Source organism: Calliphora vicina, chromosome 4, assembly GCF_958450345.1.
Source record: "Calliphora vicina chromosome 4, idCalVici1.1, whole genome shotgun sequence".
In the NCBI taxonomy this organism is placed as follows: domain Eukaryota; kingdom Metazoa; phylum Arthropoda; class Insecta; order Diptera; family Calliphoridae; genus Calliphora; species Calliphora vicina.
In genome coordinates this window covers 52,529,557-52,552,148 of record NC_088783.1, presented here as the reverse complement: position 1 = coordinate 52,552,148, position 22,592 = coordinate 52,529,557, and the positions used below count along the sequence as shown (strand labels likewise).

Sequence of the window (22,592 nt, the reverse complement as noted above, 5' to 3'; positions counted from 1 at the left end):
AAACAACATAAAACTATTTAAATATAAAATTAATCGATTAATATTGAAATATTGCAAGTACTTTAGACAGGAATGTTATTAATTATATTAAGAAAGAGTTGATTTGATTATTTTAGATAAAAAGCAAGGATTTTATAAAAAATTATAATTATTTTGATTTAAAACACGCTTAAGTTCTAAGAAAAAGCACTAGGAAGTACGAGAGAGAGAGAGATTGGCTTAAAAACTAACAGCAAAAAGTCTGTGATAAATAGAGATAGATATAAAGCAGTGTCAATATAGAGAAAAAATACAGTATGTGTGTGAGAGTGAGAGAAATGTGAATTTATTACAATATCCATTTACCATTCATTTTAATATTTTCCTTTCCTTTTCTTAAATTTATACTTTGAAACCATCACATTTCTTATTTTCCAATATTTTAATTAAATATTTAGATTTTTTTGTTTAATAATCAATTATCTTAATTTCTTTTTTTGTTAAATTTTGCAACATTTTAAAAACTAAATTTGTTTCTTTGTTATATTTGGCATAAATATATATGTATGTATATATTTTTTTTTATTATTAATTTATAATTATATGTATGTATGTAAGTATGTATATGTTGGTTCTAAATTATTTATATTTAAAATATATAATTTGTTTCCTTTAATGTTGGTTTTATAATGTTCTCATCTAGCTTAAAATTTCACTCGGTTTAATGTTATTTAATTTTTTTATTGTTATTTTTAATAAATAACTGGACTTTTAAATAAGTTTGTTAAACAAAAAATTGCACTCAAAAGCATTGAATTGTTAAAAAGGAAATTCATTGCCTGATAGGGGACCGTTCGAAAAATTGATATGTATGAATATAACTTCTAAAATTCTAAACTAATTGAAATACTACACACCCCACCCCCCAGTTCTGTAAAATCGAATCCGAAATATTTAAATTCGTTTTTAATCGAATTTATACATTATGGTGTTAAGTAAATCAAATCCACATGATTTATTCGTATTACTTTCGAGGAGAAAAACATGTTTCACATAATGTGTTCGACTATTCGTTTTTAAAATCACTCGATTTATAGAACTGGGGGACAATTTAAATGAAAATTATAGATATGATCCTAAGCTTTCCAATGATACAACTTGTATCCAGCCTGTTAAAGTTCAATATGAGCTCAAGAATATCAAAGTTCACCACCTAGAGTGTGAAATGTTCGAAAATCTAATAAAAAAAAATAAAAAAATAACATAATAACATTCCTGTCTAAACAGTACTTTTACAAAATTTAAATTTTTTTAAAAAAGTACTTTGGCAAAAAGTACCTTTTCATAGAAAAACTATTCCAAAAAGCACCATTTTGAAGAAGTACCTTTTAAAAAAGTACATTTTCAAAGAAGTATTATTGTAATGGTATTTTTCACAAGTACTTTTGCAAAACTTACACTTTTAAAAGCAAAAAGTACCTTTTGAAAAAAGTACTATTCAAAAAAGGACCATTTAAAAAAGTCTATTCCAAAAAAAAATCTTTTTTAAAGAAGTGCTATTCAAAAAAGTACATTTTTAATGAAGCACCTTATGAACAAGTACTTTTAAAAAAAAGTACATTTTTAAGGGAATATCTTATCAAAAAGTTCTGTTTTAAAAAAAAGTACTTTTTCAAAAAATAAAAATCAGAAAACATTTATTATATTTTCATTTCACAGTCCCTTGTCTTAAAGGCATTCAAAATACAAAAACCACAACACCATTTCCAATTGTATTTTAGAAGTATCTAATTGTATTTTATACATTTCTATTCTATTTCAGCAATTTCTAATTATCTTTCAGAATCTTATAATTGTATTTCAGAATATTCCAATTACATACATATATTTAAGAACATTCCAATTCTATACAAATGGAAGTTTTTGAAATACAATTAGATATTTCTGAAATGCAAATGGAAAACTCTGAAATATTATTGGAAACTGAAATACAATTGTAAAATGGTCTTCTTTTTAACAATTCAAAGTTAATGTTTTTTTTGTAATAAAACTTATAAATTTAAAAAAAAAAAACTTCAGAATTTTCTTTAATAGAAATGTTTAACTTTGCCTCAATTGTTGTCTATATGAATAAGTAAAACTAAAAAACCAATGATTTCAAATTAATTTTTTAAATTAAATTTCATTGTTTTGTTTTTAATTAAAACTTGTATGTTATGGCCGTTTAGGTACACAATTTAATATGTATGTTTTTTATAAATGTTTGAACTTTTTTTCTTTTTGTTATAAATAAAATGTAGGTTTTGTATGTATGTAATTTTCAAAAATATATGCAATTAATTGTATTATAGATTTTGTTTTAGTTTCATTCGTTGCCAAAAATATATGGTTGGTTAAGATACATATTATATGGTTGATATATATATAAAAATTTCTACCTTTTGTTAATAAATTTAATAAAAATAATTGCTAAAGTTTCGTACTAATTAAGCCTTAAGTTGGGATTTTTAGCACAACTTTCCAACAGATTTTGTGTAAATCTTTATAAATCAAATTAGTACGGAAACAAAACAATTGTTTTTGTTAATTTAATTGCTATTTTTTTATACAAACTTTGAATTGAAATTGAAATTGTTTAGTATTATTGTGAATATCAAAAAACACAGGGCAACAAAATCGAAAAATTTTTGGAGGCTTTTTAAACAAACCACTACACAATTTTGATGTATTGTGGTTCCAGTAGTAGAAAATTGGTTAAATTTTAAAATTCTATGGATATATTTTTTTTTAAATTTTTTTTTCTAAAATTTTGAATTTTTGTAAATGTTTCTCCACATAACTTATGATAACTCAAAAACGGTTAGCCCGATATTATTGAAGTAAACTTAAAAGAGTTCAGATTTACATTTTACATTTTGTTAAAATTTTTGTTACAATAACAAAACACATGTAAAATTTACACACAAAGTACACGCTTGTACGCACATACAATTTTCTGAAAATAAGCTAATTCACTTTATTGTGAATAAATTCGAAAATAATTCATCGATTTTTATGATCGATATCTCATTTCGTTCCTATTACATTTGGCTTTGCAATAAAGCAATAAATCTAAACAATTTCTGCCGTTTTCGATTTTTCATGAGTTTTTTAAAACAAAAAAATTGGATATTTTTATATAAAAAATATATTTTTTGCTTCAATTTGTTATAACTCCGAAACTACTGAGCCGATTAAAACCCAATATATATATGAAAATTTGTACATAGCATGGGGAAAATATTTTCAAAATTCAATCAATCGAAAGAAGAACATTAACTACTCAATTTTATGTATATCAAACAAAAAAGTTAAATTTTGTGAAAATGAGCGAATTCAATTAATTGTGAATAAATTCGAAAAGAATCAATCGATATTTATGATCGTTATCTCGTTTTGTTTCTATTACATGTGGCTTTGCGATAAAGCAATAAATCTAAACAATTTCTGCCGTTTTCGATTTTTCATGATTTTTTTAAAACAAAAAAATTGGATAATTTTACATAAAAAATATATTTTTTGCTTCAATTTGTTGTTAACTCCCAAACTACTAAGCCGATTAAAACGCAATATATATGTAAAAATTTGTACATAGTATGAGGAAAATGTTTTCAATATTCAATCAATCGAAAGAAGAACATTAACTACTCAATTTTATGTATATCAAACAAAAAAAGTTAAATTTTGTGAAAATGAGCGAATTCACTTAATTGTGAATAAATTCGAAAATAATCCATCGATTTTTATGATCGATATCTCATTTTGTTCCTATTACATTTGGCTTTGCGATAAAGCAATAAATCTAAACAATTTCTGCCGTTTTCGATTTTTCATGAGTTTTTTAAAACACAAACATTTTTTATTTTGCGTAAAAAATGTATTTTTTGCTTCAATTTGTTATTATAACTCGGAAATTACTGAGCCGATTTAAATGCAATATATAAACAGATTAAAGGTTATGTAAATTTGAACTTTTCTAAGTTTACTTCAATAATATCGGACTAACCCTTTTTGAGTTATCATAAATTATGTGGATAAACATTTAAAAAAATCTACAATTTCAGAAAAAAAAATTTAAAAAAAAATCTATCCATAGAATTGAAAAATGTTACCATTTTTGTACTTAGGTAACCATGATGATCAAATCTATATAGTGGTTAGTGAAGCCTTTTTTGCTGTTGACCTGTGTAATCTATAGTTGTGTTTGTTTAAATATTTAAGAGTGGTGGTTATAAGATTCGATTTAGCTGTGTAAATATTTTTGAATATTGACATAATTTTTCTCTCTTTTTTTGTAAAATGTTTACTACAAAACTATATTTTTTAATATGTGTTTAACCAAATCAAAGAACTTTGAAGCTAAAAAGCTGATAAATATAACATTTTCTAATTGAAAAATGTATATGTATATCATTTCTTAACTTCAAAGTTCTTTAAATTAGTGTATATGTTTATGATTTGTTCTTTATAAATATTAGTTTCTTTGTTATAGTTTAAATATAGTTTCTACCACAAAATAGTTTTCTTTATTTCTGTTTAAATAGTTGAGTTTGTTTAATATTACTGTTTTTGTTTTGTTTGTTTTTCAATTAATAAACTGTAAATTGTTTTTCAATTTTGTTTAAAAACTAATAATGTTTTTGTATAGTTTATTTATTATTATATTATGTATGTATGTATATTTAGTACAAGGATTTTATTAAATTGTATATATATGTTTATAAAATCCTTGAAATCTTCTACAATATATTAAAGCTGCTCGTATGTTTTTTTGTTATTAAACATTTTTTTGTTTAGTTTTTTTTTCTTTTTTTTTTGTTAATAATGCCTTTTTTTCTTTGAGTGTATAAAATATTCAGCAAGTATTTGTTTATCATAAACTACAAAACTAAAAATAGAAATAGAATAAACATTTAATTTTAAATGAAGCAAATAAAAATAACAAAATATTGGCACTTTTTTCTATAACGATTATAAACAAATGAAAATTTACAAACAAATTTAAATCTCATCTAATTTTATAATAAAACTATAGTAAAACTATAAATTTCCTTTAATTATAAAATAAATTACTGACCCTCGGTTACTAAAATTTCTTGTTGTTGTTGTGTTGCTGTTTGCTGGTTTTGTTGCTGTTGCTGTTCCTCTTCCATGCTGCTCAAAGACATGGAATTTTGCAAAAGACGCGAACGTTCCAATTTACTGCGCGAGAAATCAATTTCATAGTTGTAATATCAAAGTTCATCATTGGTGGGTGGATGCTCTTGTACGTATTCTTTAGGAAAGTAACCGACCTGTTTTTGTAATTAAGGAAAGTATTTAATTTTGTAGAAATCTGTTTGTTTAACTTTACTTACCACATCTCCAATTTTACCTCGCCACCAACCTTTGCTATCACCATCTTTTCCTATGACCAATACTTGGCAGCCGGTTTTGAGTTGCAGTTGATTGTTGCCTTTCGGCTCAAAATCATAAATGGCGGTGGCGAAGACCTCACGATAAGGCCATTGTAAGGATTGATTTAAGCTGGAAAGAAAAACAAAATTTGTTGAAAATTTAGTTATTAGGATTAGATTATAAAACTATTTTTTTGTTGAAAACTATTTTGGGGTGAAAATCAAATTTTATTGCGAAAATTGAGATTTGTGGAAGAAATTTTAATATGAAATGAAAAAATAGTTTTTATATAATTTCGAGGTGAAAACCAGATTTGAGCTGAGAAACTAGTTTTGAGGTGAATAACTTCTTTAGAGATGAGAAACTAGTTTTGAAGGGAACTAGTTTTGAGGTGAGTTACTTTTTTGTTTGTTTTTGAAATTTAAATTTGGTTGGCGGAGTTGAAACTCCCACGTTGATTTTAGTTCTCAGTCGACCTATATCTTCATATAGGAAGCTGGAACATTAAATCTTGTATTAGAAAGTTAGGTTATGAAAACCAAAAATCAATTGCGAGGTGAGTTACTTGATTTATGGGCAAAAACTTGTTTAGAGACGAAAAATTAATTTTGAGGTGAGTTACTAGTTGTGAAAATTAATTCTGAAATGACAAATCTGTTTCTAGGTGAGAAATTTGTTTTGAGGTGAGAAAATTGTTTTAAGGGGAGAAACTTGTTTGAAGGTGAGCAACTATTTTTGAGGTGAGAAAATTGTTTAGAGGTGAGAAACTAAAATTGAGGTAAGAGACTTGTTTATAGGTGAGAAACCAATATTGAGGCGAAAAACTAATTTTGAGGTGAATTACTAATTCTGAGGTTTTGTTTTGGGGTGGGAAATTAATTATGAAGAGAGAAACTAGTTTTGAGGTGAGAAACTTGTGAGGAACTAAAATTGAGATAAAAAACTTGTTTAGAGGTGAGAAATTTCATTTGAGCTAAGAAGCCAATTTTGATGTGAGAATCGATTTTAGAAACTAATTTTGAGGTCAAAAACTAGTTTTCAGGTGAAAAATATGATTCAAAGTGAGAAACTAATTTGAAGGCGGTTCAGATGTGGTTCTTTTGAAACAGAAGACAATGATCGCCACTCAAAAAAGTTTAAAGACCAAGAATTGGAGACATTACTCCATGAAGATTGTTGTAAAACTCAACAAGAGCTTGCAAAATCATTGGGAGCTACTCAAGCAGCAATTTTAAAACGTTTGCAAGTAGTAGGATTCATCCAAAATCATGGAAATTGGTTACCATACGAATTGAAGCCGGGAGACCTTGAAAAACGATTTTGTATGTCTGAAATGCTGCTTAAATGCTATAAAATAATCACCCCTATTGGCAATAACATGTGAAATTTTGTTCCCATGAAATATCCATTTCCCTCGAAGGGAAAATTGCTATCGGGAATATCACGATGAACTTTACATTCACAATAGTTGATTTTGTTCGTAGGAGCTGTTTATTGTTTACAAAATTCCATCTAAAAATTTCACAACAAGGGGAATTTTTTCACATGAACAAAGTTGATGAACGAAAAAAGGAAAAGGGAAAATATTTCATGTGAAATATTGATTCGCGATAGGGGTGAATATAATTTTTGCACCGAATCATTACTTGCGATGAAAAATGGATTCATTACGATAACCCAAACCGTAAGATATCCGGCCAACCTGCCGAATCGACACCAAAGCCAAATATCCATGACGCTTAGGTAATTCTCTGTATTTGGTAAGAGCAAAAAGGTCCTATCTATTATAAGCTGATGAAATCTGACCAGACCATCACAGGGAACCTGTACCGAACACAACTGATTTGTAATATTCCATTATGACAACGTTGTAATACCTGTTAAAAAGTATTTAGAATGAAGTGGTTGCCTCACCCGCTATCTATCCAAACTGTGCCCTCTTTCAGACATACGCATCACTTTAGAACAGAGAATGCGATTGGCTTGATTCGTTCTTGGCCTCAAAAGATGAACAGTTCTTTTTGCTCGGAATCAATATGTTGCCAGATAGATGGGAAAAGGTCATAGCTAAGAATGGCCAATACTTTAAATGAATTTATACAGCCCAATTATGAATAAAAAATTCCTCTGGAGTTTGTTTCCCGGGAGTTGAATTTGAATAGGAAAAATGAGAAAAGGGAAAAAACTCCCGCGGAATTTTTATTTATAATTTGGCTGACTGTGTACAAATGTTTCAAAATAAAAGCTAAAATTTTTAAAAAGTCACGCATTCTTAAGTCATACAACTAATAATTTGATAAATTTTAACAATTTCAATTTGAAAATATGTAGTTTAGAGCTGAAACTCCGGTTTTGTGGTGAAAAATTTTGTTTTTTTATAAAATATTAAATTTTTTAGAGGAAACCTTTTTTTTTTTTTGTTAAAATCATAATCCTAAACTTACCCTGCAAAATTTTCACCCAAATCATTGCGCTCATAGTAGGATACCAATTCCACAATACTTTTAAAATGCCGTCTCGATGACAAACAATAGGCTACATTATCCGCTATAGTGTCCTGATTAATTTTCATATGTTTTATAACATTATCATCGGTTCTGCAATAAAGAATGATTAGTTTTTATATTTTCAACATAATTTCAGCAAAAAACTTACTTTAAACTTAAAGCATACATAGTTTCTTTGGGATTTGATGCACCTTGAGGCCGTACTCTCAACAAATAAGTGCCTACACGTCGGTGTTCTAAGCGAGCTTGGGCGGTTTCACGATCCATATTGCCCACGAACCTAAAATTATGGAAATAAAACAATTTTTATTTAAAAAAATAAACGTTTTCTTAATTTTGTTTTCATTCAGAATTAATTTTATTTTTCTAATTGTAAGATTTAGATATTCCTTATTCTATTACTTACCAATTAAACTCAGCTAATTGTCTATCACAAACAGGCGGTGGTATGGCAATAATATTTTGTTTACAACGACCCGTTGAAGAAATACATCCCTTATGCACAGCAATCTCACAAACTTTACACCGATAACCCTTTAAAATTAAACAATACAAATTGAAAATATTACTGTTTCTTTAACCCCACCACAAAACCATACCTGATGTATGCGACCCTTTAAGAATTTCGAACAATGGCGGCATGTTGTGGGTGCATCGAATGTAAATATTTCCATTTTATGGTCCGTGTTACGACATCCTGGTGGATCCAAATTTTCCATAGCCTCTGTTAAGGCCTTACGCCATTTATCACGTTCTGGCTCTGATTTCAGATACAAAGTAAAAGCTGTTTTGCCCGATTTACGCGCCAGTAACAATTGATATTTAAAGCGTGTATCACGTCCTATGGTGCGTCTCGAATGACTTTGTTCTACCCAATATTCGCTTAAGTTGTGTGAATCGCGATAGGTATATTGCATATCGCCGGTTTTCACATGCAACGGTTTCACCAAGATGAGAATTTTATCGAAAACGAAAGCATAACGTAGTTTGGTTTTTTGATCTTCATGGGCCTTAATGTGCAATTCACCGTCCAGCAGTAAACGGCCATATTGTAAGAGATCGTTGCCGTTTTGCAGTAGATTTAAATCAACAATGCTGTCCTGTAAAACAGAAACCAGTTAAGTAAATTGTTTTATTAAGAATAATTTATTATAAATTGTACCTTGACTTTTTGTATGATCACCAAATGATCAGAATCACGTTTGACTTCATTAATATATTGTGAAACATCTATCATGGCCTCTTTAGCTCTTTCCAAAGAGCGGTAATCTTCGTGCATCTAGAAAAATATATCAATAAACATTTCCATAAATATTATACATTTGGGAACTTTTTTGAAGGAATATTTACAAAATTTTTAGAAGGTTTTGTTACATGAAATCTATATCTCTTACCGGTGAGGTTTCCTTGACTAGTTTATCCAATAATAAATGATATTTTAATATACGCTGCATGGGCACCGATAAAATATCTCTCAATTGTAATTTACCCACATTATATTCACGTTCACAATTCTGTTGAAAAGGTTTTCAATTACTTTTTTATAAATTAAGAAATCTTTTGAATATTTACTTGAACTAATTCTTCTATAATTTGATTCTTTTTACAAACATCACCTAGATAATCTATGGCACCCAATAGACATGAACAATATTCACCATAGATTAGAAAAGGTTCACGAAATTCCAAAAATACTTGACTCATTTTCATTTTAGCATTTGGTTGCAGAGATTCTCTTAATTTATCTAAAAATTTTGTATGAATATCAGCCAGTTCCTGGAAAAATATAAAAAAAATAAAACAAATCATCGAACTAACCATAGGAAAATATGCTTCTTTTATAACAAAAACTAAACTCCTTTCAAATTACCTTAATACGTGGAAATATTTGTTTAATATCTACTGGGGTTAGCAAACGTTCCATTGGTGCCATAAACTTGGTTTTCAAAGCATTCAAAACATCTAAATAATTCGATTCTGTATCGATTAATTCACGTATAACATAATCACGTTGCTCGAAACTGGTGGCTGAGGTGATCTAAAGGATTTACACAAAAATTGAAAAAAATCATTAAAAAAAATTCATAAAAATAAATAAAACATGGAAACATGCTTATACAACATTGGCCGTTTACATTAAATAAAAAATAAATAAATTGTAAAAAATAATAAAATAATACCTGAGTTCTACTCGATCTTTGTAAAGCACATAAATCTTGATAAACTTCTTCCTCTTTTGTATTAATATGTTCATCAACATGACCATTACATGCAACATTATCGTTGGTTCTATATAGTTGTGTAATATAAGGTGAATTGGTGATAAATCATAAAAAAAATAAAGAAATAAAAATAAAATATTAAAAGTAAACTTGGAAATTATAAAAAATATTTGCTAATATTTAATAAGAAAACAAAATAAGAATTTTAAATTTCAAATACAGGCATTAAAAATACATAAAACTTTCAATATTTGTAATAATTTAGAAAAAAAAAATGTAAAACTTAATAGCATATTACTGATATCAAATATTTTTTTTACAAATTTAAAAAAAAATTAAACAAATTTATTCAAAAAAACTTATAATATTCGAAATAATAATATAAAATAAACAAATTTGGTTAATTTCCCTTTAAATAAAGCTGAAACAATACTTAATTTTAAATAAATTAACCATTAATATCAATAATTTTGTTGAAACAAAATGAAAACTCATAAAAATAACGTTAAATTGCAACAATTTATATTACAATTTGTCATCTCTAACTGAACAGCTGTTTGCCATCTCCAATTGCAACCAGCTCTAACATATGTTCAAAACAAAAACAACTAAATGTAAACAAAATGGAAAAAAGCAAAGACAAAACACAAAAAATGAGAAATAAAAACAAATTACTTAAGAGAAAGAGAGAAAAACACATGCTCTCTTTGTATTTCAGCAAATAAAAGAAAACACAAAAAAATAAAAAAGAAACAGCAGAAAATTAACCTCAAAATGAAAATGTGAATAAAAAACATGAGATTCATTCGGCCACAAAATCAAACACATCACAAACAAATCATATCAGCAGAGTGTACGGACAAATAAAATCAATTGGCAGTCAAAAAATAATATAGAAAATTTAACAAAAAAAAACACTCATATACATAAATAAATTCGCTTAAATGTTTAATCAACAAACCATTCAAATAATATGAAAACAATTGTAATCAAACAAACTCTACAAGAACAGCAGCAGTAGACGGAAAAAGTGAGCATTTTAAGAATGGAATTGCATTCTTATGCCAAGAGACGGATCTCAAAGAAATGTAAGTGGAAAAGTTTGTATAAACATGTAAATTATTATATTAATGAATTGATTTCCTAATGTCTACCACAAAAATAGGGACTATAGAACAGAAACGTAAATTGGTGGAGGCTAGAATTGCTCATGATGCCTGGTTTACCAATAAACCCAGCAGTGTGGTGCCTTGGAAGTGAGTTAAAAATGTGGTTAATCAATGTAGCAAGTGTGTTTAAATGTAAAAATGTGGTTTGTTTTTTTTTTAGGAATATTTTGATAGCGGCTAATTTGGATGATTTCAATGTGTTCTTTGTTAGAAAACAATGGTCCAACATGTTGGCACGTTATAAACAATACAAGGTAAGTGATGACAGCAAGGTAAAAAAAACATTTATGCCTGTAATTTTACTTACTAATGAAGTAAAAATATTTGGTAATTTTTACCCATAGATATTGATTTGAAATGAATGTCAAGTTACCTTTTAGGTAAATTTATCCGCTGGGTATTTTACACCGAAGATATCAATTTGTTGAAGTTACGGGCATTAAAGATTTATGTGCTGTTTTTCTATATCGAGTGAGCGCTTTGAGTAGACGTTTTACATGTATTTTGTTACAATAACAAAACACATGTTAAATTTCCAATCAAAGTACTCGTTCGCTATAGAAAAACAGCACATTAAGCAGAAAGTATAATAAAAAAATTGTAGTAGCAACAATTATACAATTTCTTTGCATCCAATATTTCTAACTTAATTTTTATTAAATGGGTATAAGATTCAGTAACCTAGCCTCTTGGCCGTAATCCGAAATTTTTTTAGAGTCTCAACTTCAAATCTTTTCTACAAATACTAGAAGGATTTCACTGTACTCCAAAAATAGGCATCTTTTGCCATTTATTAAAAAAAGTCCGAAGAGATGAATTTTAAATTTTCATAAAAAAGTTGATGGGTGTTAAGTTTTTCCAATAAAAGTAGATCGATTTCAAATTTTGTTAAAAAAGTTCCACTTCAAACATTTTTATAAAAAAACGACTTCTATAAAAGTCAATCGTTTTAATTTTTTTTTTATAAAATGACTATAGATTTTACACCAAAGATTGATCAATTTCGAACTTTTTTGAAACAAAAATTTTACTAAAAATTTCGAACATTTTCGTTTATTACAAAACAGTTTCAATTTCAACAATATAAAAAAAGTCTTTTTAAACCGTCGATACATAAACCTTTTTTATTAAAAAAATTCGATAGATTTTAAATATGCATAAAGATCGATTTTTATATTAATTTTTTCTATAAAATTCAATAATTTTTTAATTAAAGGTTTCAAATTTTTCTATAAAATGGATTTCATATAACGAATTTTACACAAAATACTGATACTTAACTATTTTTATACAAAAAGAACATGGAATCAAAGATTCTACAGTATTAATTCTTAATAATTCAATTATCAAAATCAAATTAAATTTTATTTCTTAACAATTCCGTTAATGAATTCATTACTAAATTAATTAAAGTCAGCATCGACCATTTTGGGATAGAATTTGATTTAAACCTTTTTTCAATACATTTTAAATTTTATTTTGAATTTGTTTAATTAAAAAATCGGTTCGACATTATTTATATAAAAAAATTTATTTCAAATTTTTCGAAGTCAAAATTTAATTTTGGGCTAAAGTTTTTGTTTTAATTTGATTTAAACTCCTTCCTGTTAGAAATGTAATACGATATTTATTCAAAAATGTCTGTATCGACCATTTGGTGGTAACATTTTAATTTGACCTTTTTCAATATTAAATTTAGATTTTGAACTTTTTTAATTCAAAAATCTGTTCGACATTATTCATATAAAAATTTTATTTCCAATTTTTTATTTTTTGAGTTAAAAATGTAAATTTTCGAATTTTTTTTAGATACAAATTTGATTTAAATTCCCTAATGTTAAAAATCCTTATGATATTTATATTAAAAAGTCCTTTTTGGGATAAAATTTGATTTAAATTTCAGTTTTTAACTTTTTTGAAAATTTTCAAAATAAAAATTCAATTTTGAAGTGACATTTTTTATATAAAAAATTTATTTCGAATTTTTCGAGATAAAGTTTAGTTTAGATTTAAATTTGATTTAAGATTTTTTTTAAAAGTTCCATATCGATTTATTTAATTAAAAAAGTACTTTTATATTTTTAATAAAAAAAAATTAGATCTTTTGAGATCAAAATTATATTTTCAGTTTTATGTAGATTAAATTACGATATCGAATTTCGATTTGACGTGTTTTTAAGATACTCATGTTAAAAATTTTGATTTGAAAAATTTTCGAAATAAAAATTCAATTCGAGCTTTTTTGAGACAAAATTCGATTCAACATAAAAATAATTTTTTTTCAAGATAAATATTGATTTCGAAATAAAATAACTATTTAGGCTATTTTTGATAAACACAATTAATTTTAAAATCTTTCGAAATAAAAATTAGATTAAAAATTTTCGAAATTAAAAAATTAGATTCGAAAATTTTCGAAACAAAATTTCGATTTCTATATTTTTTGAAAAATAAATTCAATTTCGTTTAAATTTATGAAATAAACGGATTTCAGACTTTTTTTGAATAAATATTTAAATTTTTAGAAAAAAAAACAGATATTAATTTTCAGAAATTTAAAAATTGTTGTTAACTTTATAAAATTACTATTTCATTTGTTAAGATTTTGAAAACAATTACAATGCATCTATAATTTATTATATCTCTTTTATCCCCTCAATATTAGCAAACACGCTTGGGTAACAGTGCCTCCAAAACCTTAGATGCCGAGCTTATAAAACGTATTAACCAGGAGTGGGAGTTTTTCGGACCAATACACACATTCATGACACGCAAAACTACTAATTTACACTCATACGCCTTAACTCATCGTACGGAAAACAATAACAGCGAATATCTGGAACATACAGGAGAAGAAATGACACAGACCGCAACTATAACAGAACAAGAACAATTAAATCAAACTAATAAAACTCCCACGAAATTATTACATAATGAAACGATTATCATACAAAAAGACTGTGCTAAAGAAAATATACCAAATAACACAACAATTGTTATACAATCGAACATTAATAATATTTCTAATGATGATGGCATACATCTATTTAGCAGTGATACAAACGATGAGTTTCAAATCATTACTGAAACTACTAGAATCATTAATGGTAAACGGGGTGACCACGAGGAGGAGGAGCAGCAGGAAGAGGATGAGAATATGAATAGTGTTCGAAATACCGATCATGATTTCTACTCCAAGAAATCTTCACTGGGAGATATGGTGGGCGAAGTAAAGCTACGCGAAGAAGATGATTTGCAGGAGCAACAGTCTAATTATTTTGCTGATGCCAGTGAAGAATCCCAAGGTTCCTTGAATATGGTGGGGGATATAATGCAAACAAATAATCAAACTAATGCTGTGACTACTGCACCCTTAAATGTGATAACTGTGCGTAATGCTAATGGTCAAACATTTGAAATAAAATCGGAAAATATTACACAAATCGAAAGTTTAGAGCTCAAGGAAGAGTTACATGATGAGGAATTTCATAACGATATGCCATCGACTAGTACACAAAGTAATTTAACACAGAATATGGATGAACTACCAACAACCTCCTCATCGTCTAGGTCTCGTTTAAGTGAACGTGATAAGTATTACCGCCATAAGAGGCGTTTCAATAGACGTTTGGAAAAACGTTTCGATGCCATTTTACAGGTAATGGGTCAAATAGTTAAAGCTGAATATCCCACTGTTGATGTGGCACCCCTGGTGGGTACGGTAACAGCAGTGACCTCTAGCCTGGGTAAAATGTTAAGCAGTGATTCAGAGGATGATTATCAAAGTGATGACAGTAATATTAATATTCCTACAACTACTCAAGAAAATCAATAGATTGTTACTACTAAAAATACAGAAATAAAAAGAAACTAAATTGTTTAAATTGCTAAAAAAAAGAAAACTACATATTTTTGAAAGAGGCATACGTAAATTGTTATTTTTTATAAACAAATTGAAACTTCTCAAAAGAAAATCTTTAAATAAAAATAAATTAATGATTATAAGTAAATTTGTGTGTTTTAATTTCATTATAAATAAAATCAAGATACTTTAACAGAAATGCTAGTTATTTCCAAAAATCCTTCCTTATATGTTTTTCCTGCAAAATTACTGCAAAACCTCTTGTGCATAAAAGAAATTCAAAAGTTATATTTCACAAAAAAATATTTATTCAATTGACAGAATTCGTTTTACTGCCTAAGATTATTTCAATTTCCAAATAAAACCATTGATAGTGGTCAATTGACATACATTTACCTGGAAAATTCATAAAATTCGAATTCGCGTAAATAAAGTACCGCGTAAATGGAGGCTTACCTGTATTTTTAATGGAATTGAATTAAAGAAAAATTGCATGATTCAATAAGGAATTAATTCTCAATGTAATGAATTCAGTATGTTTGAAGTACTAAAGAATTAAGCCTATGAATTAAATGACAATTAATTATGTAATGGAGTGGTTAAGAGATACAATTTACAGCACGTTTTTATAATATTAAGGAATTTGGTTTAAAGATTTAATTAATTCTTTCGAACACATATCCAGGCTTGTAACTGAGTTTTTACAAGTCAATGAGGTACCTGTTTAAAAGGGGCCCAGCCCAATCGCTAGGTCTCAATCCCATAGAAAACCTCTGTTATCTAATAGTTAAACTGGTTAATAGTTAAATTTTTACTTTTACTGTTTAACTATATCATAATTAGACAAAAAAATCTCCACTCAAAAAACACCAGTTAGGGCCTGTTTAAATTAAGGCATAAGACAGTATCCCGAACGAGACGTAACATTGAACGACTGCGAGATGTTGACATGTTAACATTGGTTTTATTTTGACAGCCTTTAGCCGAGGCCACGCAATTAGCGGCGAGCGTCAGAGCGATGATCGTCAAAAAATTAAAACATATGAAATACTACCGCTTAGCCGCTCAGAAATGCCGCTCATTGCATGGCTTCGGCCTAAGTATGATTTAGCACGCGACATATTTTTCCATCACCTTTGTAATATGTAATAGTCCAAGTAATTTAAACAAAAGTTTCGTATGGCTCACAATACATAATTTTTAAATAGCGATACAATAACTTTTACTGTTTAACTACTTCCTATGTTAATGATTTTTTGGGTTTTTTACTATTCACCATTATTCTACTTGGCGTCGTCGACATCGTCGTCAATATTGAGTCAAAAAATGGTATGTGTTTCTCCGAAATCGATAATAATTGGAAACTTTTGACAGAATTTTATACTTTTATAAGTCGGGTTAAAGTACAAAACGCTGTCAAAAGTTACCAATTGTTATCGACATCGGCGTAACATATACCATTTGTTGACTCAATATTGACGACGATGTCGACGACGCCAAGTACAATAAGGGTGATTATTCCCAATGTTTTTTTCTTAAGCATAATTTGTCTTTCTATCGCTTAATTTCTTGTACCTTATATTGCACTGGTTCCTCTTCAATTTTCACATTTTGCAAGAAATCGATGTGCAGTGGTCATATCTACCCACTGTATTGGATACAGTTGAATCCGTACAGTTGTTTCATTGTAATGTATTGAAAAAAAATAATTTTTTGCTTCTACTGAACATTTTAAAATTTTAACGCTCTTTAGAGGAACCAGTGCGATATGTAGAATATTTTTCCCTTTATTCAGCAGCTTGCTGTTTGAGTTTGCCAATTGTGCTTCTCAGCTACTTTATGGAAATATTCTTTAATTTTAGCATTGTTTATTCCCTCCTTTCGCCACAAGTTCTATCCATCTAATAAAATCATTTGTTTTTGAAAAAAGTAACACTTACGATGGCGAATGCGACACATTTTGAAAATCAAAATAAAATGTTTGATGTGGTTATTATATGCAGCAACTTTTAAGTTTAGTAGTTATAGACGCTAATTTTTTATTTGAATTAAGACAATGATAATATAGGAACCGGAACGTGACATTGAAACATGAACAAGAACAAATAAAAAATTTACCGTTATTCGATTTTTGTTCGGTCTCTTTGAATTTGTTAGTATTAGTTTGTTCTTTATACAAATCTATTTATATATAAAAGCGTAACGTTTAATATCGCCAAGCCCAAACGCCAAAAGGTAGAGCCATGAAATTTGGACTATACGCTCACCTCTCCCTATGTAGAACCACTAAGAAAGGATATTTTGGAAATTTGGTAAACTTATATCCCCAAAGATTTGGGGCTCATATCTAGCAAACAGTTCGGAATTTTGATTTACTCTCTGAGGCAATATTGTAGCCCTTGTCATAAAGAACAAAAATTGTGAACATATAAAATCAAAAAAACTCCATCTTCAAGATCAAAATCGGAAAAAACTTTGAAAAATTCGATTTTTTTTTACCTTTTTACACCTGTTCAGGTCCATAGGTAGCAAACCGTTCAAAATTCAAGGAAACAATCAATTACAAAAATGTACCTAAGATCTCAATAAACAACTTTCTAGAACATATCAACTTCATAGGAATGATTCTTAACACCGTTTAGGTAGGTCAATATATGTCAGTAAGAAAAAACTAAAGGAATTAAGTGGCCATAAACGATTAAATTATTATAAACTAAAGCATACTTTTAGGCGGCATTAAAAAAATTTATTTCGATTTTTTTAAGTTTTTTGCGATTTTGATCTTGAAGATGAAGTCTTTTGATTTTATATGTTAACAATTTTTGTTCTTTATGACAAGGGCTGCAACATTCCCTCAGAGAGTAAATCAAAATTCCGAACTGTTTGCAAGATATGAGTCTGACAAAATGATCACTTTTTTGCAGAAATGACACGGCCCCATAAAAAATGCATGACTTTGTGCAAAACTGGGAGACACGGGTCATTATTTTTTTGGTCTTTTATCTCGTAGTGGTGTCCGTATATGGTTATATTTCTATGACTAAAATTACACACAGTGTTATTAAACTTATCGACATAAATGTACATCAGTGTGAAATTTGAATTCAAACTAATGGTCGTTCTTCTTTCGTTCTTAATCTCATAAAAAGTAGTTAATAGCAGTTTCACCACTAACTGTAAAGAAAACCTTTTCTATAATTTTCGAAATCTCTTTAATTAAATGCAAATACATTTTTATGAGTCCCCACTTGAATTAAATGATAATTTTGTTGTAAATCTCTAACAAGAACGTGGTTGGTTAGAGTTTAATACACTTCGTTTAACAGCAAGTGCTAGTAATTAAAATAAACGCTGAATTTAATATAAAATACTTGGCAAGATAATGCAGCATCCAGTAAAGTCCCTTCCAACAAAGACGTGTTGGAAATTCTCAAAGATAAACAAGCTTACAAACACAACAATATTTTGTACATTTGTTTGTTTTTTTTTGGAAATACTGAATTTGATTAGCAAAGGAAACAAAGGAATCAAATAGAAACAAGGAAAGGACCTGCAGCAATATAACAACTGTAATGGTGGCACAAGCAATTCTGATTAAAAACTGTGAAAAATTAAGTCTCAAAACAGCAATACAATGTTTTATGGATTACTATGAATGATAGCCAGCAGCAACTAGGGAATCTAAAAGGATAAAGTTAAGAGGAAGGATGCTAGCTAAAAATAAAATAAATAATTTTTTATACAAAAAAAAAAGAAATAAAGCAAAGCTAAATATTAAACACAGATACACAAACTACTTTTTAGCTTTTAACTAGAAAAAACAAAAAAAAAACAAGGCAAACAAAATGGCAAATAAAGCAACAACACGCAGCAACATTATCTGGTTCCAGTTTTCTTTATAATTCTCTTTTACAACATCCAACACCAATAGATGGGGGGGTGGGTTTTGTGATTTTTTTTTTTTAAATTTTATATTAATGTAAATAGTTGAATGCACACCTCGGAGACTTTTGATGAGAACGTGACATAACATAAATCTTCATAGACTTTTTCATCTTCCTCCGAATAAATATCATTTAGATATTCGTGGCCGACTTCTTTGCTGACCACATGATAATTATAAACAGCAGCAGCAACATTTTGTAAATTCTGATTTCTATCAATGGCCGACGACGTTGACATATTGTACAAGCGTTGTTGGCGTGAGGACGACGAACCCAAATTATAACCACCACTCACAGCCATGGCCGATGATGAAATTGAGCGGGTGGTTAAAGGTGGCGCCGTGGTGGTGTGAGAACGTGACGGACGCACTACACTAGGTGAATTGGCTGCTGTTGCATTAAAACTTTCATTGCCACTGCCATTAGCACCGCCCGATAGCGATTCTTCTTCGATATTTTCACTTAAAGCGGAAAAATTATCATCTTCATAGTCATCGGTATTCTCGGTGCCCATTTCATTTTCTATTGTTATATCACTGTTTTCATCTTCCACCGATAGCGAACCACTTTGGGAAGTGCGATCGTAATATTCGGAGGGATTATCCAAACTGCCATTTTTCCTTATATCACTTTATTTTTTTAATTTTTTTTTAATGTATGAGCAGTATTTTTATTTCAATTACAAAATTTCAAAATATTTCAAATTCAAAGCATATTTTTAAAGTTGCGAAAATTAGTGAGTGGTAAAGAGAAAGAGAGAGAGAAAGAAGGAAATAGAGAGAAAGAGTTATAGATAGTAGAAAGAATTCAGTTAAATAACTTGATTAAAAAAACTTTAAAAATTCCTAAAATCTACAATTGGTTTTTATTAAAAATTTTCATAAAAAAACGTTTAAACTTAAGTTTTAGTTTTAATTTTATTTTTTGTTTTAATTTCTTTTGGTACTCACGTTGAATGTAAATCTTTGTATATGGCTTCATCGGAATGAGATCTTTCACTTGGTGATAAGGGCAGATTAAAACCTCTGTAAAATAAAAGAAAATTTAAATAATGTTAATACAACAGATCAAGATCAAAAACAACAAGTCTGTATATTTTTAATGATAATGGTTATTCTACAGGACGAATGTACTTATAGGATTCCGTCGTTGTTTCTTTTATTACAGGACACTGCATAATCGGATCACATTCTAGAAGAATGGTCCTACTATTTAACGACTATTGTAGAAGTTGTCGAAACGAAGGAGAGGAGTAGACTGTGTACCACCTATTCTGCAATGACCGGCTCTAACTAACTTTAGGGAATGTATTTTTGGAACCCCCTTCCAATCGTTTGAATCTGAGATAAATCCATTCCTTCATTAGAAAATCTAGTTGGTCCAACTTGGAAACAACGGATGCAGAATAAGTATCCTGCTTGAGTATCACAATGAGATACGTTTTGAATGGACCCAAATGAGCTGCTTGATGAGTGGTTGCCCATGGAACCTAACATAATCTAACCATTTAGTATTGTGCTTGAACGAATTTTCTAAATACAGTGGTCGACATTTTCTAAAACGTACGACCACAATTTTTGCCACTTTATGAGAGATAACCCGGTAAATAAAAAGATAATAATGCAGTTTTCTTTGAAATCTATTTTTATTGCTATATTCGGCTGTGTCGAATCTTATATACCCTTCACCAAATTATACTTAAAAATTATAAATATTTTTAGGTAAAAAAAATTTAATTTTTTTTCAGTTGTTTATTTCATTTTTTGGAAAAAAATTATTTATGTTATTTAAATTTTTTTTTTAAAAAATTCTGTTTTTTAAAATTTTTTTTTGTGAAAAAAAAAATTTGGGTTAAAAATTTTTTTCCGATTTTGACCCATTGTAGGTCCATTTGCTGATTTTAAATAGCAAAATTCTCGAAAGCATGTCTGACAGAATTATTGTAGATTTGGATCCCGAAGATATCTGGGGTCTTCAGAAAATTGATTTCAACAGACAGACGGACAGACAGACAGACAGACGGACATGGCTTAATCGACTCCGCTATCTATAAGGATCCAGAATATATATACTTTATAGGGTCGGAAATGAAAAATGTTGAAATTACAAACGGAATGACAAACTTATATATACCCTTCTCACGAAGGTGAAGGGTATAAAAACAATAAAAAAACATTGACAAAAGTCTACATACGACCACAGCATGTCCTGGTTTTTTTGAATACTAACAGATAAGCAATGCAATTTATTAAGTCTACAAAAAATATTCAGTTACTTTGAAAACACTGGTACAGTTAAAAACAAGCTGCGAAGTGTTGTTACATCGTAGAGATATAATCTTCATTTTAAAAGAAGTCAACAAAAACCCAAAAGTAAATACCACAAAATTGGCCGAAGAACTCGCAACAAGATCAGAAGTTATTGTTTATCCACAACGGAAGATCCGAAAACATCTTATTACTTGTGAACCAATGTTAAAGGAGAAGCCTCCAGAAGAATGGCAAAATATAAAGACCGCAGAACTGGAAAATTTAGTTACTTCGATACCCAGACGCTTGCCCGTGGTGGCCCAACGAAATATTGAATTTAATGAAAATTTGTATTCGCTGAAAAATGTTTATTTAGTGTACAGATCGTATGTAGACTTTTGTCATCATATTTTTTAATATTTTGTGAATAATAGTTTACATTAATTATAAATTTAGCGATATTTGTTTTGTTATATTAGTAAAAATGCATTTGAAATAAAACTGCATCATTACTTTTACTTATTATGGTTAAGAAGTCCGCGAGTTACGAAAATAATGGTCGTTATTTGAGAAATTTTCAATTGAATTTCGGAAATTGCCAATTATATTTCAGAATTTTTAAATTATACTTCAAAATTTCCTAATATTTCCCATCAGGAATTTGTGAAAAACAATTGGAAATTTCTGAAATACAATTTGAAAATTCTGGAATACATTTGGAAAATTCTGAACTACAAATAACAAATTCTAAAATACATACATACATGTAGAAAATTATGAAATACTTTTAAATAATTATTTGGTTTGATGAAATTATTGGTTTTAATAAAAAAGTTTATTAAATATTAAAAAGAAAATTTACGACAAGAATATCTATGAATAGCTAACAAGAGAATGAAAAATATTTTTCAATATTTTAAAACATAGTTCTATGATTGCTTTTCTATAACAAATACTAATATAATGTTTCTGAAATATAATTGGAATATTCTGAAATTCAAATGGAAATTTCTGAAATACAATGAGAAAATAGTGTAGATATAACAAATCCCGGAATTTCTGGGATTTATATTTTGGCATCCCTAGTGCTAAAGTTTGAACAATAAGTTAGCACTAGCTCGAGAGAATATATTTTGAATAATTTACTGATACTCATTCAAGTTCAGCCAATGATTAATAGTCTTCCGGCAAGTGGGAATTGCTTGTGTATTTGATTTTATGTCA

The 22,592-nt window shown here is 28.3% G+C and overlaps 2 protein-coding genes across 2 annotated transcripts in view; one reads left to right on the top strand and one right to left on the bottom strand.

Moving 5' to 3' along the window:
- Positions 1–4,697: 4,697 nt before the first annotated feature.
- Vav (Vav guanine nucleotide exchange factor) overlaps positions 4,698–22,592 on the bottom strand; it is a 108,606-nt gene continuing 90,711 nt past the window's right edge. Inside the window, exons 3-14 of the mRNA XM_065506706.1 lie at positions 20,070–20,144; positions 10,103–10,211; positions 9,793–9,960; positions 9,495–9,698; positions 9,317–9,436; positions 9,085–9,201; positions 8,522–9,022; positions 8,329–8,456; positions 8,071–8,202; positions 7,860–8,012; positions 5,376–5,544; positions 4,698–5,312 (exon numbers count right to left, since the gene is read on the bottom strand). Coding sequence (XP_065362778.1) covers positions 5,253–5,312; positions 5,376–5,544; positions 7,860–8,012; positions 8,071–8,202; positions 8,329–8,456; positions 8,522–9,022; positions 9,085–9,201; positions 9,317–9,436; positions 9,495–9,698; positions 9,793–9,960; positions 10,103–10,211; positions 20,070–20,144 — 1,936 coding nt within the window. The 3' untranslated portion in view covers positions 4,698–5,252. The remainder of the gene's footprint in view (positions 5,313–5,375; positions 5,545–7,859; positions 8,013–8,070; positions 8,203–8,328; positions 8,457–8,521; positions 9,023–9,084; positions 9,202–9,316; positions 9,437–9,494; positions 9,699–9,792; positions 9,961–10,102; positions 10,212–20,069; positions 20,145–22,592) is intronic.
- Positions 10,738–15,323, top strand: LOC135956275 (uncharacterized). Its single transcript, XM_065506707.1, has 4 exons — positions 10,738–11,232; positions 11,310–11,400; positions 11,474–11,567; positions 13,979–15,323. The coding sequence occupies exons 1-4, from the start codon at positions 11,190–11,192 to the stop codon at positions 15,146–15,148; spliced, it is 1,398 nt and encodes a 465-aa protein (XP_065362779.1). The 5' UTR covers positions 10,738–11,189; the 3' UTR covers positions 15,149–15,323.